Genomic DNA, 15,329 nt, shown 5'->3' with positions numbered 1-15,329 from the left:
AGGCCAATTGTAGGCCGAAACGTCCTTTGTGACTGCCACAATAAAAACTTATTTTCAAAAAAAGGATCATTCAGTTGAGTGCCAAGTTACTTTATTATGGCCCCTTGAAAGTGTCCGTTGCCCCAGTCTTCTTGCGAAAAAGGTTTTAAAAAGGTAAAAAATAAAAGTAAAAATATAATAAAAAAGTATGGTCTAAATAGCAGACCACAGTGTGCCTCCTACGGACACTAAGCCTGAACTGCTTCGATCCGGAGCCAGTGGGTGGTGTATACTACAGAGGAGGAGCTAACCCTTTTTGCATTCACTTAGTGTCAGCCTCCTAGTGGCAACAGCATACACCCACGGTCCTGTGTCCCCCAATGCGATGAAGGAGAAATAAAGTATAATGACCCCTCGCCTAGCATACATGGCCCACCCCACAGGAAAATACACATGCACGCTCACACACATAGGAAAACACACATGCACACTCATACACAGGAAAAAATGCACGCTCACACACAAATAATGTATAAAGAAAAAGTATAATGACCCCACTAGCCGGGCATACATGGCCTCCCCCCCAGTCAGCCTGGCATACATGGCCTTTCCCCCCAGCTAGCCTGGCATACATGGCCTTCCCCCCCAACCAGCCTGGCATACATGGCCTTCCCCCCCAACCAGCCTGGCATACATGCCTACCTTTCTCCAGCCAGCCTGGGATACATGGCCTCTACACCCCAGCTAGCCTGGTATACATGGCCCTCTATCTATACTATGCATAGGAAAAAAGTTGTACTTACCCTCCATCCTCTCCCACAAAATACGAAATGCTGCATCCTGTTCAGGGCACAGCAGGATGACGATCTCCCTGCTGTGCTCTGAACAGGTCGGCAGTGAGCGGTGATCGCAGCATGTACTGTAATACTAATTACAGATACTTACTCCGGACCCTCGCTTCCCGGAAGCTTCAGTCATCACACACACTGCTCAAAAAAATAATGGCAATACTAATTTAAAGGTGTCTGTCAGATATCTTCATTACTAATGCTATAATAAAGTGTTACAAAAAAACAAGAATACTAAAAAAAAAAAAAAAAAAAAAAGCAAACACCACATGTGAATAAACCCCAATTAAACATCCAGACACAGGCTAAATCAAACAATGTTTGTAGAGCATTCAGGCATAGTTGAAAAACCAACAGTCCTAAAACACCACTGATTTTTGAAAGCTTACCTTCAGATTCCACAAAATAATCGGTAGTGAAAGAGTTCCAGTGTTTCTTGTTTTTAAGGCAAAGGGAATCAAAATCTTGACTGATGACATGCAGATGAATGTGACTGTAAAACATTAATGTAGTGAGGAAAAAGACGGAATGAAGTTATATCATGTATCACACTTTTTTATTCTAATATCAGATAAAGGGTAACCACAGTGATTTATTTTTCCAATTCATTCTTAACTAGTCTTTCAACATATGTCATTCAGCCTCATCTAGATTTTGCTTTTCTTACAGGAAATTCAGGGATCCATGCTCTTTAGTTAAGTCTAGTGGTCTTATGGTTATCCCCGGCGATTACATGAATTTATTTTCTTAAAAGAGAGTCACCATCTGAAATTACATTGACTGTACCACTGAAAATTTCCATGGGAGGGGGGGTTAATAGCTACTATCGCAGTAAATAATGATGATTACACAGTTCCTGTCACACAGTTATAGTGAAGACGATGTCAGCCTTATAATCCATTAGAACAGGGGTCCCCAACCTGTAGCTCGGGAGCCACATGTGGCTCACAGGCTCCTGAATTGTGGCTCGTGGCTGTCTGCCAGCTTGATGCATTAGCCCCAGATCTAGCAAACAGGTATGAAGGGCGCATCTGAAAATGGTAAATTTTGTGAGCAGCCCTGCACAGAAGAGCAGATCTGGATGCACATTTACTGGTCTTAGGGGTTTTGAGATCATTTAAGTATGGTACGCTGGAGACAAGATGATACCACCTGTCAAAGGAGGTTTGGTTACCATTATGCCTGTAATGGGGGCTTTGGTTTCCACTATTGTGAGGGGCGCGGGAGCTGAATGTGGCTCGCGACCCTCTCTCAAGGCTGGATGTGGCTTGCGACCCTCTCTCAGAGCTGAATGTGGCTCTCAAGGTCAGAAAGGTTGGGGACCTCTGCATTAGAATATAGAGAGAAGAATAATCACATTATTACCACAACTGACAGATGATACATGTCCTAGCTAGCTGCCCATGCAATGCTGTGCTGATGCATCATGGAATTTATAGATAGCACAGAGAAATAAAATGCAGAGTAAAATATGTGAATCAAGATGGGGTTTAAAGATAAGCAAATAAGATGCTGAACTGCACCCAAATAAGTTTACCATACCTGAAATAACTGCACAGCACAATATGGCTGTAAGAGCAAGTTAGGGGTAAATATCCCTGATGTGACTTTGGAGCTGCATTTAGTCACAGATTTCACAACTAATTCAGTATAAGTAGAGAGTGGAGGGCAAAGGCGAGGATACAGTTGGGAGGGGTAAATCATACCTCATACTTGGAATCGCATGGTAGCCTAGCCTAAATTGTGCTCTGCTGTGGGCTGAATGCTGCTGTGCAATCTTCTCCCCAACTGCATGCATGTGCTGTAATAGCTCTAGATGTTCAGAACGCAACAGCTTCAGGCTAGAAATGGATAGCCATGGTAGAACCAGCCAATGGTAACGTGCCTTGGGGTATTTGTCCTTAATGACTACAACTTTGTCATCTTTGAACACCTATGTTGTATAACAAGAAAAACGTCAAGTTGAACACAACCAAGCCTATAGTCCAACCCATCACATTTATTACAGTCTATTGGACAGCATGCAAAAGCTAGATGACAAACCAAGCATACTGATGGGAGTGTGATCGTTGGATCTCCATTCTAAACAGCAAGATTAACCAAAATCTGATTTTGATATGGCAGGGTATTTGTCTACTATCTATTCTGCCTTTACTTTATCCTGTCTTCTTTCTCTATTTCATCAGCAAAACTGGTGACCAAAAACAATTTTGGCATTTTAATCATTTTTTTTTTACAATGTTCACATGTTAAACAGACTTTTTTTGGTCATTTTTAACTGGGGAAAAGGAAGTGATTACTTTTTATTCTCCTTAGAGGACTTGAACCTGCAATAGTTTGATTGATTGTATTTTATACAGAAAGACTACATAATTCTACATCATGGCCTTCCCAGAAGTACCAACATGGCAAAAATGGCAGCTTTCAGTCATGGCAACCTGTGGTCAGCTGAGCAGTACTGCATGGTTTAAGTGAAGCTGTCCATCGCTGTTAATGATTTAAAGGGTTAACAGCAGCTCTGATCACTGTTAGGTGTCATTCAGAAGTGACTTTTCATGTACGCAAAAAACAGTGGGAGTGTCATCAGCGTTTTTCATCAGTGTTTTGCATGTATGAAAAAATAATAAAGCTTCCATCCATTGCAATGTTTATTTTCACCAATTTCCATTTGTGTGCAGTATGTGATTTTTATGGATCTGTGATGTTGATGAAACATGGACATGACTGACTTTTTGTGGACACAAAATAGCAAAAATAAAAAAAGGACATGTGAACAGCTGATAATGGGTACACGATCTAACCATGAAACCCCTGGATAAAAGCATGTCTGAATGAGACCGTGGAGGTAGATGCTGGCTGGCTAAGAAATCCTGTACTTGCCCTGTGTGGAGCTCCTGAGCCTCCTGCACACATTCCATCCCCCTACATGGTGGATAAACTGTATATGTAATCATTTTAAGTTTAGTAACAGACTTTCAGAAATAAGAGTTTGTGAGAAAACGGAGTGACAGCCAGTAGTACAGTTACCATTAGGTAGTAGCTACAAGCACATATTTTGTAGTCCAAGAAAGCAGATGTCAGCAGCACTGTATAACATGAGGACAGAACGCCAACTAATGTTTGTGCTATGAATGCAATAAACTGGCATACCAGGAAACAGATCATGCAAAAGAGCCCACACATTGTGTGTAAGAAGTGCTGTGAGAAAGGAGGCCCACGTTCCAAGCATGACTGCGGGATGCATTTATCAGGAAAGCACCAACTCCATTGCTGTTCATAGAAATCTGATTTGGTCAAGCTACAGCCATCAAAAAGAGTAATGGAAGCATACAAACTCTAGTCTTGTATAGCCATTTCAGGGAGTTCTATATAATAATCATGCAAAAGAAAATACCATATACAATGGGGAAAACAAGTATTTGATACACTGCCGATTTTACAAATGTTCCCACCTACAATGAATGGAGAGGTCCATATCCAGATGGTCATTGGAAAACTTAAAGGGAACCCATCAGCAGGATTGTGCACAGTAACCTACAGACAGTGTCAGGACGACACCATTATACTGATTAAAATGATACCTTGATTGATGAATTCTGTCTTGTGGTTGTTGTTTAATCTTTAGTTTCAGTTTTGAGTTAATGATATGCTTGTGCTCCGGGGCAGCCTATAGGGGTCTTCATGTGGTCCTCTGATTAGGTATTCATAATGAAGACTGCTGACAGATCACCTCTATATACACCGATAGTTGCTACTGTGCAGGAGCAGCAGGCGCCATTTTAAAATTTATTTATTTTTTATACTCCTCATGATAACCTCAAGCACATTTATTAACAATACACTAAACATGCGATTATGCTGCAGCCCAAGTGAAACGGCTGGCATCTGCCTGCAGAAGTTTTTTTCTCCTTTTTTCAGTATCTGCATGTATTCATTATGTAAACTAGGGGACAGGTCAGTGAGGGGGCTCAGTGACCTGTCATCAGGTTGCATTATGAATAGCTAAGTAGAGCACCACATGAAGACCCCCCCACAGGCCGCCCCGAAGCACGAGCATAACATTAAGTCAAAACTGAAAATAAAGATTAAACCACAAGACGGATTTCATGACCCCAGGTATCATTTTAATCAGTGTAACGGCGCCGACCTGACACTGTGTGTAGGTTACTGTGCACAATACTGCTGACAGGGTCCCTTTAAAACGGGCCTGGACATGTGCTGACATGAGCAAGGGGACCTTGCATGCCTTTGAGGATTTTTATAAATCACAGCGTAGTATGTTACTAACGGTAATGTTTGAGACTGTTGTCCCAGCTCTCTTCAGGTCATTCACCAGGTCCTCCCATGTAGTTCTGGGCAGATTCCTGACCTTTCTCAGAATCATCCTTACCTCATGAAGCAAGATCTTAGATGGAGCCCCAGACCGAGGAAGATTGACAGACATCTTGTGTTTCTTCCATTTTCTAATAATTGTGCCAACAGTTATTACCTTCTCACAAAACTGCTTGCCTATTGTCCTTTAACTCATCTCAGCCTTATGCAGGTCTACATTTTTGTCCCTGGTGTCCTTAGACAGCTCTTTGGTCTTGGCCAGGGTGGAGAGGTTGCAGTGTGATTGTGTGTGTGGACAGGTGTCTTTATACAGGTAGCAAGTTTAAACAGGCGCAATTAATCCCTTACCGACCTTGGATGTACTCAGTACGTCTTGGTTGGCAGGTACGTCCCAACCATAGAATCATAGAATCGTAGAGTTGGAAGGGACCTCCTGGGCCATCTGGTCCAACCCCCTGCTCAAAGCAGGATTCGCTAAATCATCCCAGTCAGATGTCTGTCCAGCCTCTGTTTGAAGACTTCCATTGAAGGAGAACTCACCACTTCTCGTGGCAGCCTGTTCCACTCATTGATCACTCGAACAGTCAAAAAGTTTTTTCTAATATCTAATCTGTGTCTCCTCCCATTCAGTTTCATCCCATTGCTTCTAGTCTTTCCTTGTGCAAATGAGAATAAAGTTGATCCTTCTACAATGTGACAGCCCTTTAGATATTTGTAGACAGCTATTAAGTCTCCTCTTTTGCAAACTAAACATTCCCAAATCCTGCAACCTTTCCTCATAAGACAGGGTTTGCAGACCGGTCACTATTCTGGTTGCTCTTTTATGAACTTGCTCCAGTTTGTTGCTGTCTTTTTTAAAATGTGGTGCCCAAAACTGGACACAATATTCCAGATGAGGTCTGACCAAAGAGGAGTAGAGGGAAATAATGACTTCACGTGATCTAGACTGTATGCTTCTGTTAATACATCCTAGAATTGCATTTGCCTTTTTTGCTGCTGCATCACACTGTTGACTCATATTCAGTCTGTGATCTATTAGTATACCCAAGTCTTTTTCACATGTGCTGTCACTTAGCCCTATTCCTCCCATTCTATATATGCTTTTTCCATTTTTATTGCCCAGATGTAGTACTTTGCATTTCTCCCTGTTAAAAACCATTCTGTTAGTTGCTGCCCACTTCTCCAGTTTATTTAAATCTTTTTGAATCCTCTCTCTCTCTTCTCTAGTATTAGCTATCCCTCCTAGCTTTGTGTCATCAGCAAATTTAATCAGTTTACCCTCAATTCCTTCATCTAAATCGTTGATAAAGATGTTGAACAATACAGGGCCCAGGACAGAGCCCTGTGGTACCCCACTTGAGACATTCTTCCAACTGGATGTGCAGCCATTTACGACCACTCTTTGGGTCCGATCACTAAGCCAGTTATGAATCCACCTAACAGTTGCCTTGTCCATTCCATACTTAATCATTTTTTCAATAAGGATTGTATGAGAGACTTTGTCAAATGCTTTGCTGAAGTCAAGATATACTATATCTACAGCATTTCCTTGATCCACCCAATCGGTGATATCGTCATAGAAGGAAATTAAGTTAGTCTGACATGACTTATTAGTTACAAACCCATGCTGACTCTGCTTAATCACTTCATTCTTATCCAGGTATTGACATACATGTTGTTTAATAATTTGTTCAAAGATCTTTCCTGGTATAGAAGTCAGACTCACCGGCCTATAGTTACCTGGGTCCACCTTCTTCCCCTTTTTGAAGATAGGAACAACATTTGCTCTTCTCCAGTCTTCTGGCACTTCTCCTGTTCTCCAAGAATTTTCAAAGATTATAGCGAGGGGTTCAAAAATCTCTTCTGCTATCTCCTTCAGTACTCTGGGGTGTAATTCATCTGGACCTGGAGACTTGAATTCATTTAGGTTAGCTAAGTGTTTCCTCACTATCTTTCTGTTTATAGATATCCTGGATTCTTCTATTCCCTTAATAGGACAGTGAATAACAGTTGATGTTACATTTCCTTTCTGAGAGACAACAGATGCAAAATAGGAATTTAAAAGTTCAGCCTTCTCAACATCCTGTCTTACCATTTCATCATTTTCATCCTGTAAAAATCCTATAGCATCTTTGACTTTTCTTTTACTTTTGACATATCCCCAAAATCCTTTATTATTGCTTTTGACATCTCTTGCAAGCCTCAATTCATTTTCAGCTTTAGCTAATCTGATTTGTGCCCTGCAGGTTCTGCAGACAGCATTATATTCTTCTTTAGATATGCCTCCCTCTTTCCATTTTATAAACATTTTTTTCTTCCTTTTTAGCATGTGCTTAAGTTCTGTGTTCATCCATCCTGGTTTCCTTAAATGCTTCCTATTCTTCCCTCTTTTCAGAATTGTTAACAACTGTGCTTTGAGAATTTCATTTTTCAAGATTTCCCATCCTTCCTGGACATTTTTGTCTTTAAAGGATATCCAGCCATTGGATCCCTCCAATTCTCTTTCTGAATCCCTTAAAATCTGCCTTTCTGAAATCTAACCTTGACGTCTGAGTCTTCACAGGTCTTCCGCCTCTAGTTATCCAAAATTCTAAAATAGCATGGTCGCTACCTCCTAGGGTCCCAGCCACTTTTATCTTAGACGTACGGATTACCGTCCAGGCGATTTTGTGCGCAGAGTCTAACACCGGGTGTCAGCTGATTCAGACAGCTGACACCCAGAACCCAGTGCAGGAGCAGTGCCCGCAGCAGTTGCGCACAGGGAGGGAACCCCCTCATCACTCCGATCGGCGCTCCCACAACGCCACTGCGTGGTCCCGATTGTTGCCCTGGTGAGGAACGGTGTAAAAAATAAATAAAACCAATTCTCCACCTGCAGTTGATTTTTTCAAACTGCCACCCAAAGATTGCAATAAGGCTCAGCGTACATTTATCCTGCTCGGAAATACGGGATTCAGACAGAACTCTTGGTGGAAGATTCCCTATAACGAGGCAGATGGAGGGAGGCACTGTGGACGCTGTCTAGTCTATGCTCCGGCGGTATACGTTTTTATAGGAGTGCATAAAAATGGGGTCCGCCACATTTTTATGCACTTCTGAAAAGGAAACTGCTGAACAGAGGACAGACGGAGTCCAAGGTAACGCTGCTGCCTCATTATTGTGAGTGGATCCCTCGGGGGTTTCATCTAAATCACGTCACTGAGAGATTTAGATGGAAAGCCCAAAGTAAGTACTCAGTATAGAGCACAGGATAAATGTGATTCCAAACGTTATGTAAAATGTTCCTAAAAGTTTCAACCCGATCCACAAAAACAGTAAGTACCTACTCAGGATCATCACCTGTCCATTGAAATATAGAAGGCTTCCATGTTACTGGTAGCACAAGGGTACTGGAAAATCGCTAAGTGTCCTCGCACCCCAAAAGAGATCCAGCAAATTCTGCACTCCCAAAACCAAATACCCCTTCCCCCTACTAAGCCCCACAGTGTGCCTAACCCACATGTTGGGCATTTCTGTAGCGATGACAGCCCGTCTAATTTAGAGGTGCATGTCTATGGAAGCAGTTTGCAATTTATTCAGCAACATTGACTGCTGCTTATTTCTGGAAAACAACCATGGAGTCAAAATCTTCAATACAGCTGTAGATAAATTCCCAAAGAGGTATAATTTCCAGAATGGGGTCACTAGAGGGGAGATTCTGCTGTTCTAGCACCTAGGGGCTCTGTATATGGAGTCTGCAAACTAGTCTTGGAAAATCTGACCTCCAGGAGGCAAATAGCGCTCTGTCCCGTCAGAGTTTCTCCATATGGCTAAAAAGTACTGTACAGCGACATATGGGGTATTTCTACATTCAGAAGCAATTGTGAGACAATTCTTGGTCCATGTTTTACCCATTCCTCCTTGTGAAAATGTAAAAATCTGAGGCTAAAAATTTTTTTTGTGGTGTCAATATGATCACTGCAACTCTAGATTAATTCATCACGAGGGATATTTTGTAAAATGGAGTCACTTATGAGGAGTTCTGCTGTTTTGGCACCTCAGGGGCTTTCCCAATGAGTCATGGCACTTGCAAACCAGAACAGTAAAATCTGCACTATAATATGGCTCTCCTTCCCTTCTGAGCTTTGCACAAACTATGGTCCATTTTTTTATTATTAGCTCTAAGAAAAATTAAAAACTTGGGGATAAAACATCACTTTAGTAGTAAAAATGAAATTATTCTTCTTTACCGTCTAATTGTATAAAAATCTGTGAGGGACATGTGGTGTCAATTTGATCACTGCACCCCTAGATGAATACATTGGGGAGTGTAGTTTGTAAAATGAGCTCATAAACAGGGGGGGATTCTTCTGTTCAAGCACCTCAGGGGCTCTTTCAATATGACATGGCCCCTCACACCATTCCAGCAAAATCTGAACTCCAATATGGCGCTTCTTCCCTTCTGAGCTTTGCACTGTGCCTCAAAAGTAGCTTTTGACAACATTCAGGAGAAACTGAGCAACAAATTTTAGGGTCCTTGTTCACCACCCATCTAAATAAATTCCTGTAACTTTCTTGTTTCCAAAATGGGGTCACTTGTGGGTGTTTTCTACTGTTTAGGCACACCAGTAGCTCTCCAAACACGATATGACACCCACACACAATTCCATCAAAGTCTGCGTTCCAAAACGTCACTCCTTTCTTTGAGCCCTGAAGTGCACCCAAACAGTATTTTTCCCCCACATATGGGGTATCAGCGTACTCAGGAGAAATTGCACAACTAATTGTATTGCACAATTTCGCTTGTTACCCCTATAAAAATGCAAAATTTTAGGCTAAAAAACATTTTCGTGGGAAGAATGCCATTTTTTTTATTGTTATAATTTTCTAAACATCTGAGAAGAACCTGCGGGTTCAAGCTGCTCACCACATATCTAGATAAGTTCCCAGAGAGGTCCAGTTTCCAAAATGCTGTATTTTCTGGGAGAGTTTCCATTGTTTAGACACATCAGGGTCTCTTCAAATGCGACATGGCGTCCGCTTAATTATTTCAGCAAGTTTTGCAGTCAAATGGCACTTCTTCCCTTCCGAGCCCTTTCATGTGCCCAAACTGTAGTTTTGCATAACAAATGTTTGGGTCCATTTTTTTCTGTTATTTTTGTGAACATGAACAAATATTTGGGTGTAAAGTGAAATTTTTGTAAAAAAAAAATTAATGTGTTCATTTTTTTCCTTGTACATTCCACAAATTCCTGTGAAGCACCTGACGGGTTAATCAACTTCTTGAATGTGGTTTTGAGCACCTTGAGGGGTGCATTTTTAAAAAGGTGTCACATTTGGGTATTTTCTGTCGTATAGGCCCCTCAAAGTCACTTCAAATGTGATGTGGTCCCTAAAAAAAAGACTTTGTAAATTTTGGTAAAAAAATTAGAGATCTCTGGTCAACTTTTAACCCTTCTAACTTCCTAATTAAAAAAATCATGTTTAAAAAATTGTGCTGATGTAAAGTAGACATGTGGGAAATGTTATATATTAATATATATAACATATAACATATATATATATGTTATATTATTATTTGTGTGACATAACTCTGATTTAAGGGCATACAACGTAAAAGCTTGGAAATTGTAAACATTTTCTACATTTTTGCAAAATTTCATTTTTTTCCCACAAATAAAAGTAAGTCATACTGAAGAAATTGTACCACTACCATGAAGTACAATGTCAAGGAAAAAATCTCAGAATCAGTGGGATCTGTTGAAGCGTTCCAGAATTATTACCTCAAAGTGACACTGGTCAGAATTGTAAGATTTGGCACAGTCATGAAGGTGCAAACAGGCTAGGAGGATAAAGGAGTTAATACAGATAATGAGTGCAGAGTAGGAGGGCTTGTGAGAGCCAGAATTGTTGTTGGTAGATGATCAAATACTTATTTCATGCAATAAGATGCCATTTAATTACGGTATGTAAAAATCATACAATGTGATTTTCTGTTTTTATTTTTAGATTCTGTCTCTCACAGGTGAAGTGTAACTACCACAAAAATTACAGACCTTTCCATTACTTGTAGGTGGGAAAAGTTGCAAAATTAGCAGTGTATCAAATACTTACACTCACTGGCCACTTTATTAGGTACACCTGTCCAACTGTGTGTTAAGACTTAATTTCTAATCAGCCAATCACATGGCGGCAACTCAGTGCATTTAGGCATGTAGACATGGTCAAGACAATCTCCTGCAGTTCAAACCGAGCATCAGTATGGGGAAGAAAGGTGATTTGAGTGCCTTTGAACGTGGCATGATTGTTGGTGCCAGAAGGGCTGGTCTGAGAATTTCAGAAACTGCTGATCTACTGGGATTTTCACGCACAACCATCTCTAGGGTTTACAGAGAATGGTCCGAAAAAGAAAAAAAATCCAGTGAGCGGCAGTTCTGTGGCCGGAAATGCCATGTTGATGCCAGAGGTCAGAGGAGAATGGGCAGACTGGTTCGAGCTGATAGAAAGGCAACAGTGACTCAAATTGCCACCCGTTACAACCAAGGTAGGCAGAAGAGCATCTCTGAATGCACAGTGCGTCGAACTTTGAGGCAGATGGGCTACAGCAGCAGAAGACCACACTGGGTACCACTCCTCTCAGCTAAGAACAGGAAACTGAGGCTACAATTTGCACAAGCTCATCGAAATTGGACAGTAGAAGATTGGAAAAACGTTGCCTGGTCTGATGAGTCTCGATTTCTGCTGCGACATTCGGATGGTAGGGTCAGAATTTGGCGTAAACAACATGAAAGCATGGATCCATCCTGCCTTGTATCAACGGTTCAGGCTGGTGGTGGTGGTGTCATGGTGTGGGGAATTTTTTCTGGGCACTCTTTGGGCCCCTTGGTACCAATTGAGCATCGTTGCAACGCCACAGCCTACCTGAGTATTGTTGCTGACCATGTTCATCCCTTTATGACCACAATGTACCCAACATCTGATGGCTACTTTCAGCAGGATAATGCGCCATGTCATAAAGCTCGAATCATCTCAGATTGGTTTCTTGAACATGACAATGAGTTTACTGTACTCAAATGGCCTCCTCAGTCACCAGATCTCAATCCAATAGAGCATCTTTGGGATGTGGTGGAACGGGAGATTCGCATCAGGGATGTGCAGCCGACAAATCTGCGCCAACTGTGTGATGCCATCATGTCAATATGGTCCAAATTCTCTGAGGAATGCTTCCAGCACCTTGTTGAATCTCTGCCACGAAGAATTGAGGCAGTTCTGAAGGCAAAAGGGGGTCCAACCCCTTACTAGCATGGTGTACCTAATAAAGTGGCCAGTGAGTGTATTTTTCCCCACTGTATTTGATGACTTTCCATATGGAAATAAATATTTATTTTTCTTATTCAAGTGGATCCAAGACTGTGTACTGAATAATCAGTGTAACACAAGATTTTTCTGATACATGGATTTTTCTGATAACTCACAGTAAAATACTTTTCTCCGAGACGCTCATTGGGGGACATAGGTACTCTGGGTGTATGCTACTGCCGCCTGGAGGCTGATACTAAGTGAAAAAAAAGAGGTTAGCTCCTCCTCCACCGTATACACCCTCGCCCCGATTAAGGGCGGAAACCAGTTTAGTGGAAAAGCAGTAGAACAACAAAATCAGCCTTAATGCAGGTAGCAATATGTCTATAAAAAGAACCACCCTATCATCATCGAAAACGCACATTAATTAAACAAAACAAGAGCCAACTGGCTATCAGGGTGGGTGCTGTGTCCCCCAATGAGCGTCTCGGAGAAAAGGATTTTACGGTGAGTTTATCACAAAAATCCATGTTTCTCCTTCGCCTCATTGGGGGACACAGGTACTGTGGAACGTCCTAAAGCAGTCTCTGGGTGGGAAGTTGACTCACCGATCCAAACTACATGCACCTCCTGTCTAAAGGTGACCACCGCTGCTTGGAGAATCCTTCTACCTAGGCTCGCATCCGCTGAAGCCGGAGTATGGATAATGTAATGTTTGGCAAATGTGTGCAGGCTGGACCAGGTTGATGCTTTGCAAACCTGTTTCGTCGAAGCCTGGTGCTGAAGCGCCCAAGAGGCGCCCACTGCCCGATTAGCGTGTGCGCTGATCCCTGCTGGAACCAGCGCACCCTTGATGTGGTAGGACTCCTGAATAGTCAAACGAATCCACCTGGCTATGGTTGATTTTGAGGCCGTGAGTCCCTTCGTGCGCCCCTCGGGGAGCACGAACAGCGTGTCTGCCTGCTGAAAGGGTGCCGTCCACGACACGTACCTCCTGAGGGCTCTTACCAGGTCGAACGTGTGAAGGGCCTTTTCCACGTGGTGTACCAATGCTGGGCAAAATGACAGCAAGACAATATCCTCATTAATGTGAAATGAGGAAACGACCTTCGGCAGAAAGGGGGGAGCTGGTCTGAGAACCACCTTATCCCTGTGGAAAGTGAGAAACGGGGCTTGGCAGGATAGGGCCGCCAGCTCCGAGGCTCACCTGATAGAAGTTATGGCTACAAGGAATACCACCTTCCAGGAAAGGTACGACAAAGAAACATCCTGTAGCAGTTCAAAAGGAGCTTCCTGCAGGACGCTTAGGACCAGGTTAAGGTCCCAGGCGTCCAGGGGCGCCCTATAGGGAGGTACCAAGTGGGAGACTCCCTGGATGAAAGTCTTTACCTGCAAATTGGCCGCAATTCTGCGCTGGAAAAGGACGGATAAAGCCAATATTTGTCTCCTGAGGGAGCTCGGGGCCAACCCTGAGTCTAGGCCAGACGGGAGAAAGGCCAAGATGTTGGGAATAGAGAATCTCAGCAGAGAATAACCGCGGTCTCGACACCAAGAAAAGAAAACCTTCCAGGTGTGATGGTAAATTTGCGCCGAGGTAGGCTTCTGGGCGCTAACCATTGTGGCAACCACCTCATGCCCAGACCTCGCCTGGGTCAGAATCCAAGATTCAACGGCCATGCCGTCAAACACAGGGCCCCTGGGCTCGGGTGGAAGATCGGGCCCTGGGACAGTAGATCTGGGCGTTCTGGCAGTCGCCAAGGAACGTCGGCGAGCAGCTGCACTAGATCTGCATACCATGCTCGACGGGTCCAGTCTGGGGCCAGCAGAATCGCTGGAACCCCTTCTGTTTTGATCTTCTGGATGATCCTCGGAAGTAGTGGCAGTGGGGGGAATAAGTATGGGAGGCGAAACTGATTCCATGGCAGAACCAACGCATCCACGGTGATCGCCTGCGGGTCCCGGGACCAAGCGACAAACATGGAGGCCATCAGGTCCACATGGGATGTTCCTCACCGTTGGCAAATCTGCTGGAATACCTCGGGGTGCAGTGACCATGCCCCGGATTGCAAGACCTGCCGGCTGAGGAAGTCTGCCGCCCAGTTTTCCACGCCCGGGATGTGGACTGCCGATATCACCGAGTGGTTCCTCTCGGCCCAGTGAAGAACATGCCCTACCTCGCGCATGGTTGCTCTGCTGCGGGTGCCCCCTTGATGATTTATGTAAGCCACGGCCGTGGCGTTGTCCGACTGAATCCGGACGGGGCAGCCTGCTAGAAGGTGCTGAAAATGTTGCAGAGCCAGCCAGATCACTCGTATTTCCAACAAGTTGATCGGGAGGCGTGCCTCCTGCGGCAACCATCGTCCCTGGGTCGTGTGGTGGCGAAAAACTGCTCCCCAGCCGAGGAGACAGGCGTCGGTTGTGACTACCAACCAATGGTCTGGGGGAAAAGGTTTCCCCTGAAGCAGGGAGGAACTGGCTGTCCACCACTTGAGCAACTGTTTGACCTGAGAGGATAACCGGCACTGGTGAGAGCGTGAATGGGTTCTTGTCCCTTGTTCTTGAGGGTGTGCTGCAGGGGACGAAGATGAAACTGGGAGAACGGGATCTCTTCCATTTCTGCTCTCATTTTCCCTAGTATCCTCATCTCGAAATGGGTGGTGTGAGGGACTGGTTGGCGAAGTGTCCGGACTCCCTGCCGGAGAGCTAGGGCCTTGTCCCGAGGGAGAATTACCAACCCTCGGGAGGTGTCGAAGATCATTCCTAAAAAGGCAATCCTCTGAGCTGGACACAAGGGATAATTTCTGCATGTTGACCAACCACCCTAAGCGGGAAAGAGTATCTAGCGTGATGTTGACACTTTCCTCGCATGCCCGAATCGAAGGGCCCTTGACC

General features: G+C 43.6%; 1 protein-coding gene across 3 annotated transcripts in view; it reads right to left on the bottom strand.

Annotated features, from left to right (window-relative positions):
• The window catches only part of APTX (aprataxin), a 127,943-nt gene that overhangs the window by 37,792 nt on the left and 74,822 nt on the right, over positions 1 to 15,329 (bottom strand). For all 3 annotated transcript variants that reach the window (XM_073545295.1, XM_073545276.1, XM_073545286.1), the window contains 2 exons: positions 2,534 to 2,760; positions 1,217 to 1,320 (listed from right to left, as the gene is read on the bottom strand). In XM_073545295.1, coding sequence (XP_073401396.1) covers positions 1,217 to 1,320; positions 2,534 to 2,760 — 331 coding nt within the window. The remainder of the gene's footprint in view (positions 1 to 1,216; positions 1,321 to 2,533; positions 2,761 to 15,329) is intronic.

Source organism: Dendrobates tinctorius, unplaced genomic scaffold (genome assembly GCF_039654945.1).
Source record: "Dendrobates tinctorius isolate UK_male_01 unplaced genomic scaffold, ASM3965494v1 ptg000011l, whole genome shotgun sequence".
NCBI lineage: Eukaryota > Metazoa > Chordata > Amphibia > Anura > Dendrobatidae > Dendrobates > Dendrobates tinctorius.
Note: the sequence above shows the minus strand (reverse complement) of the source record. Positions and strands in the feature narration are given on the sequence as shown.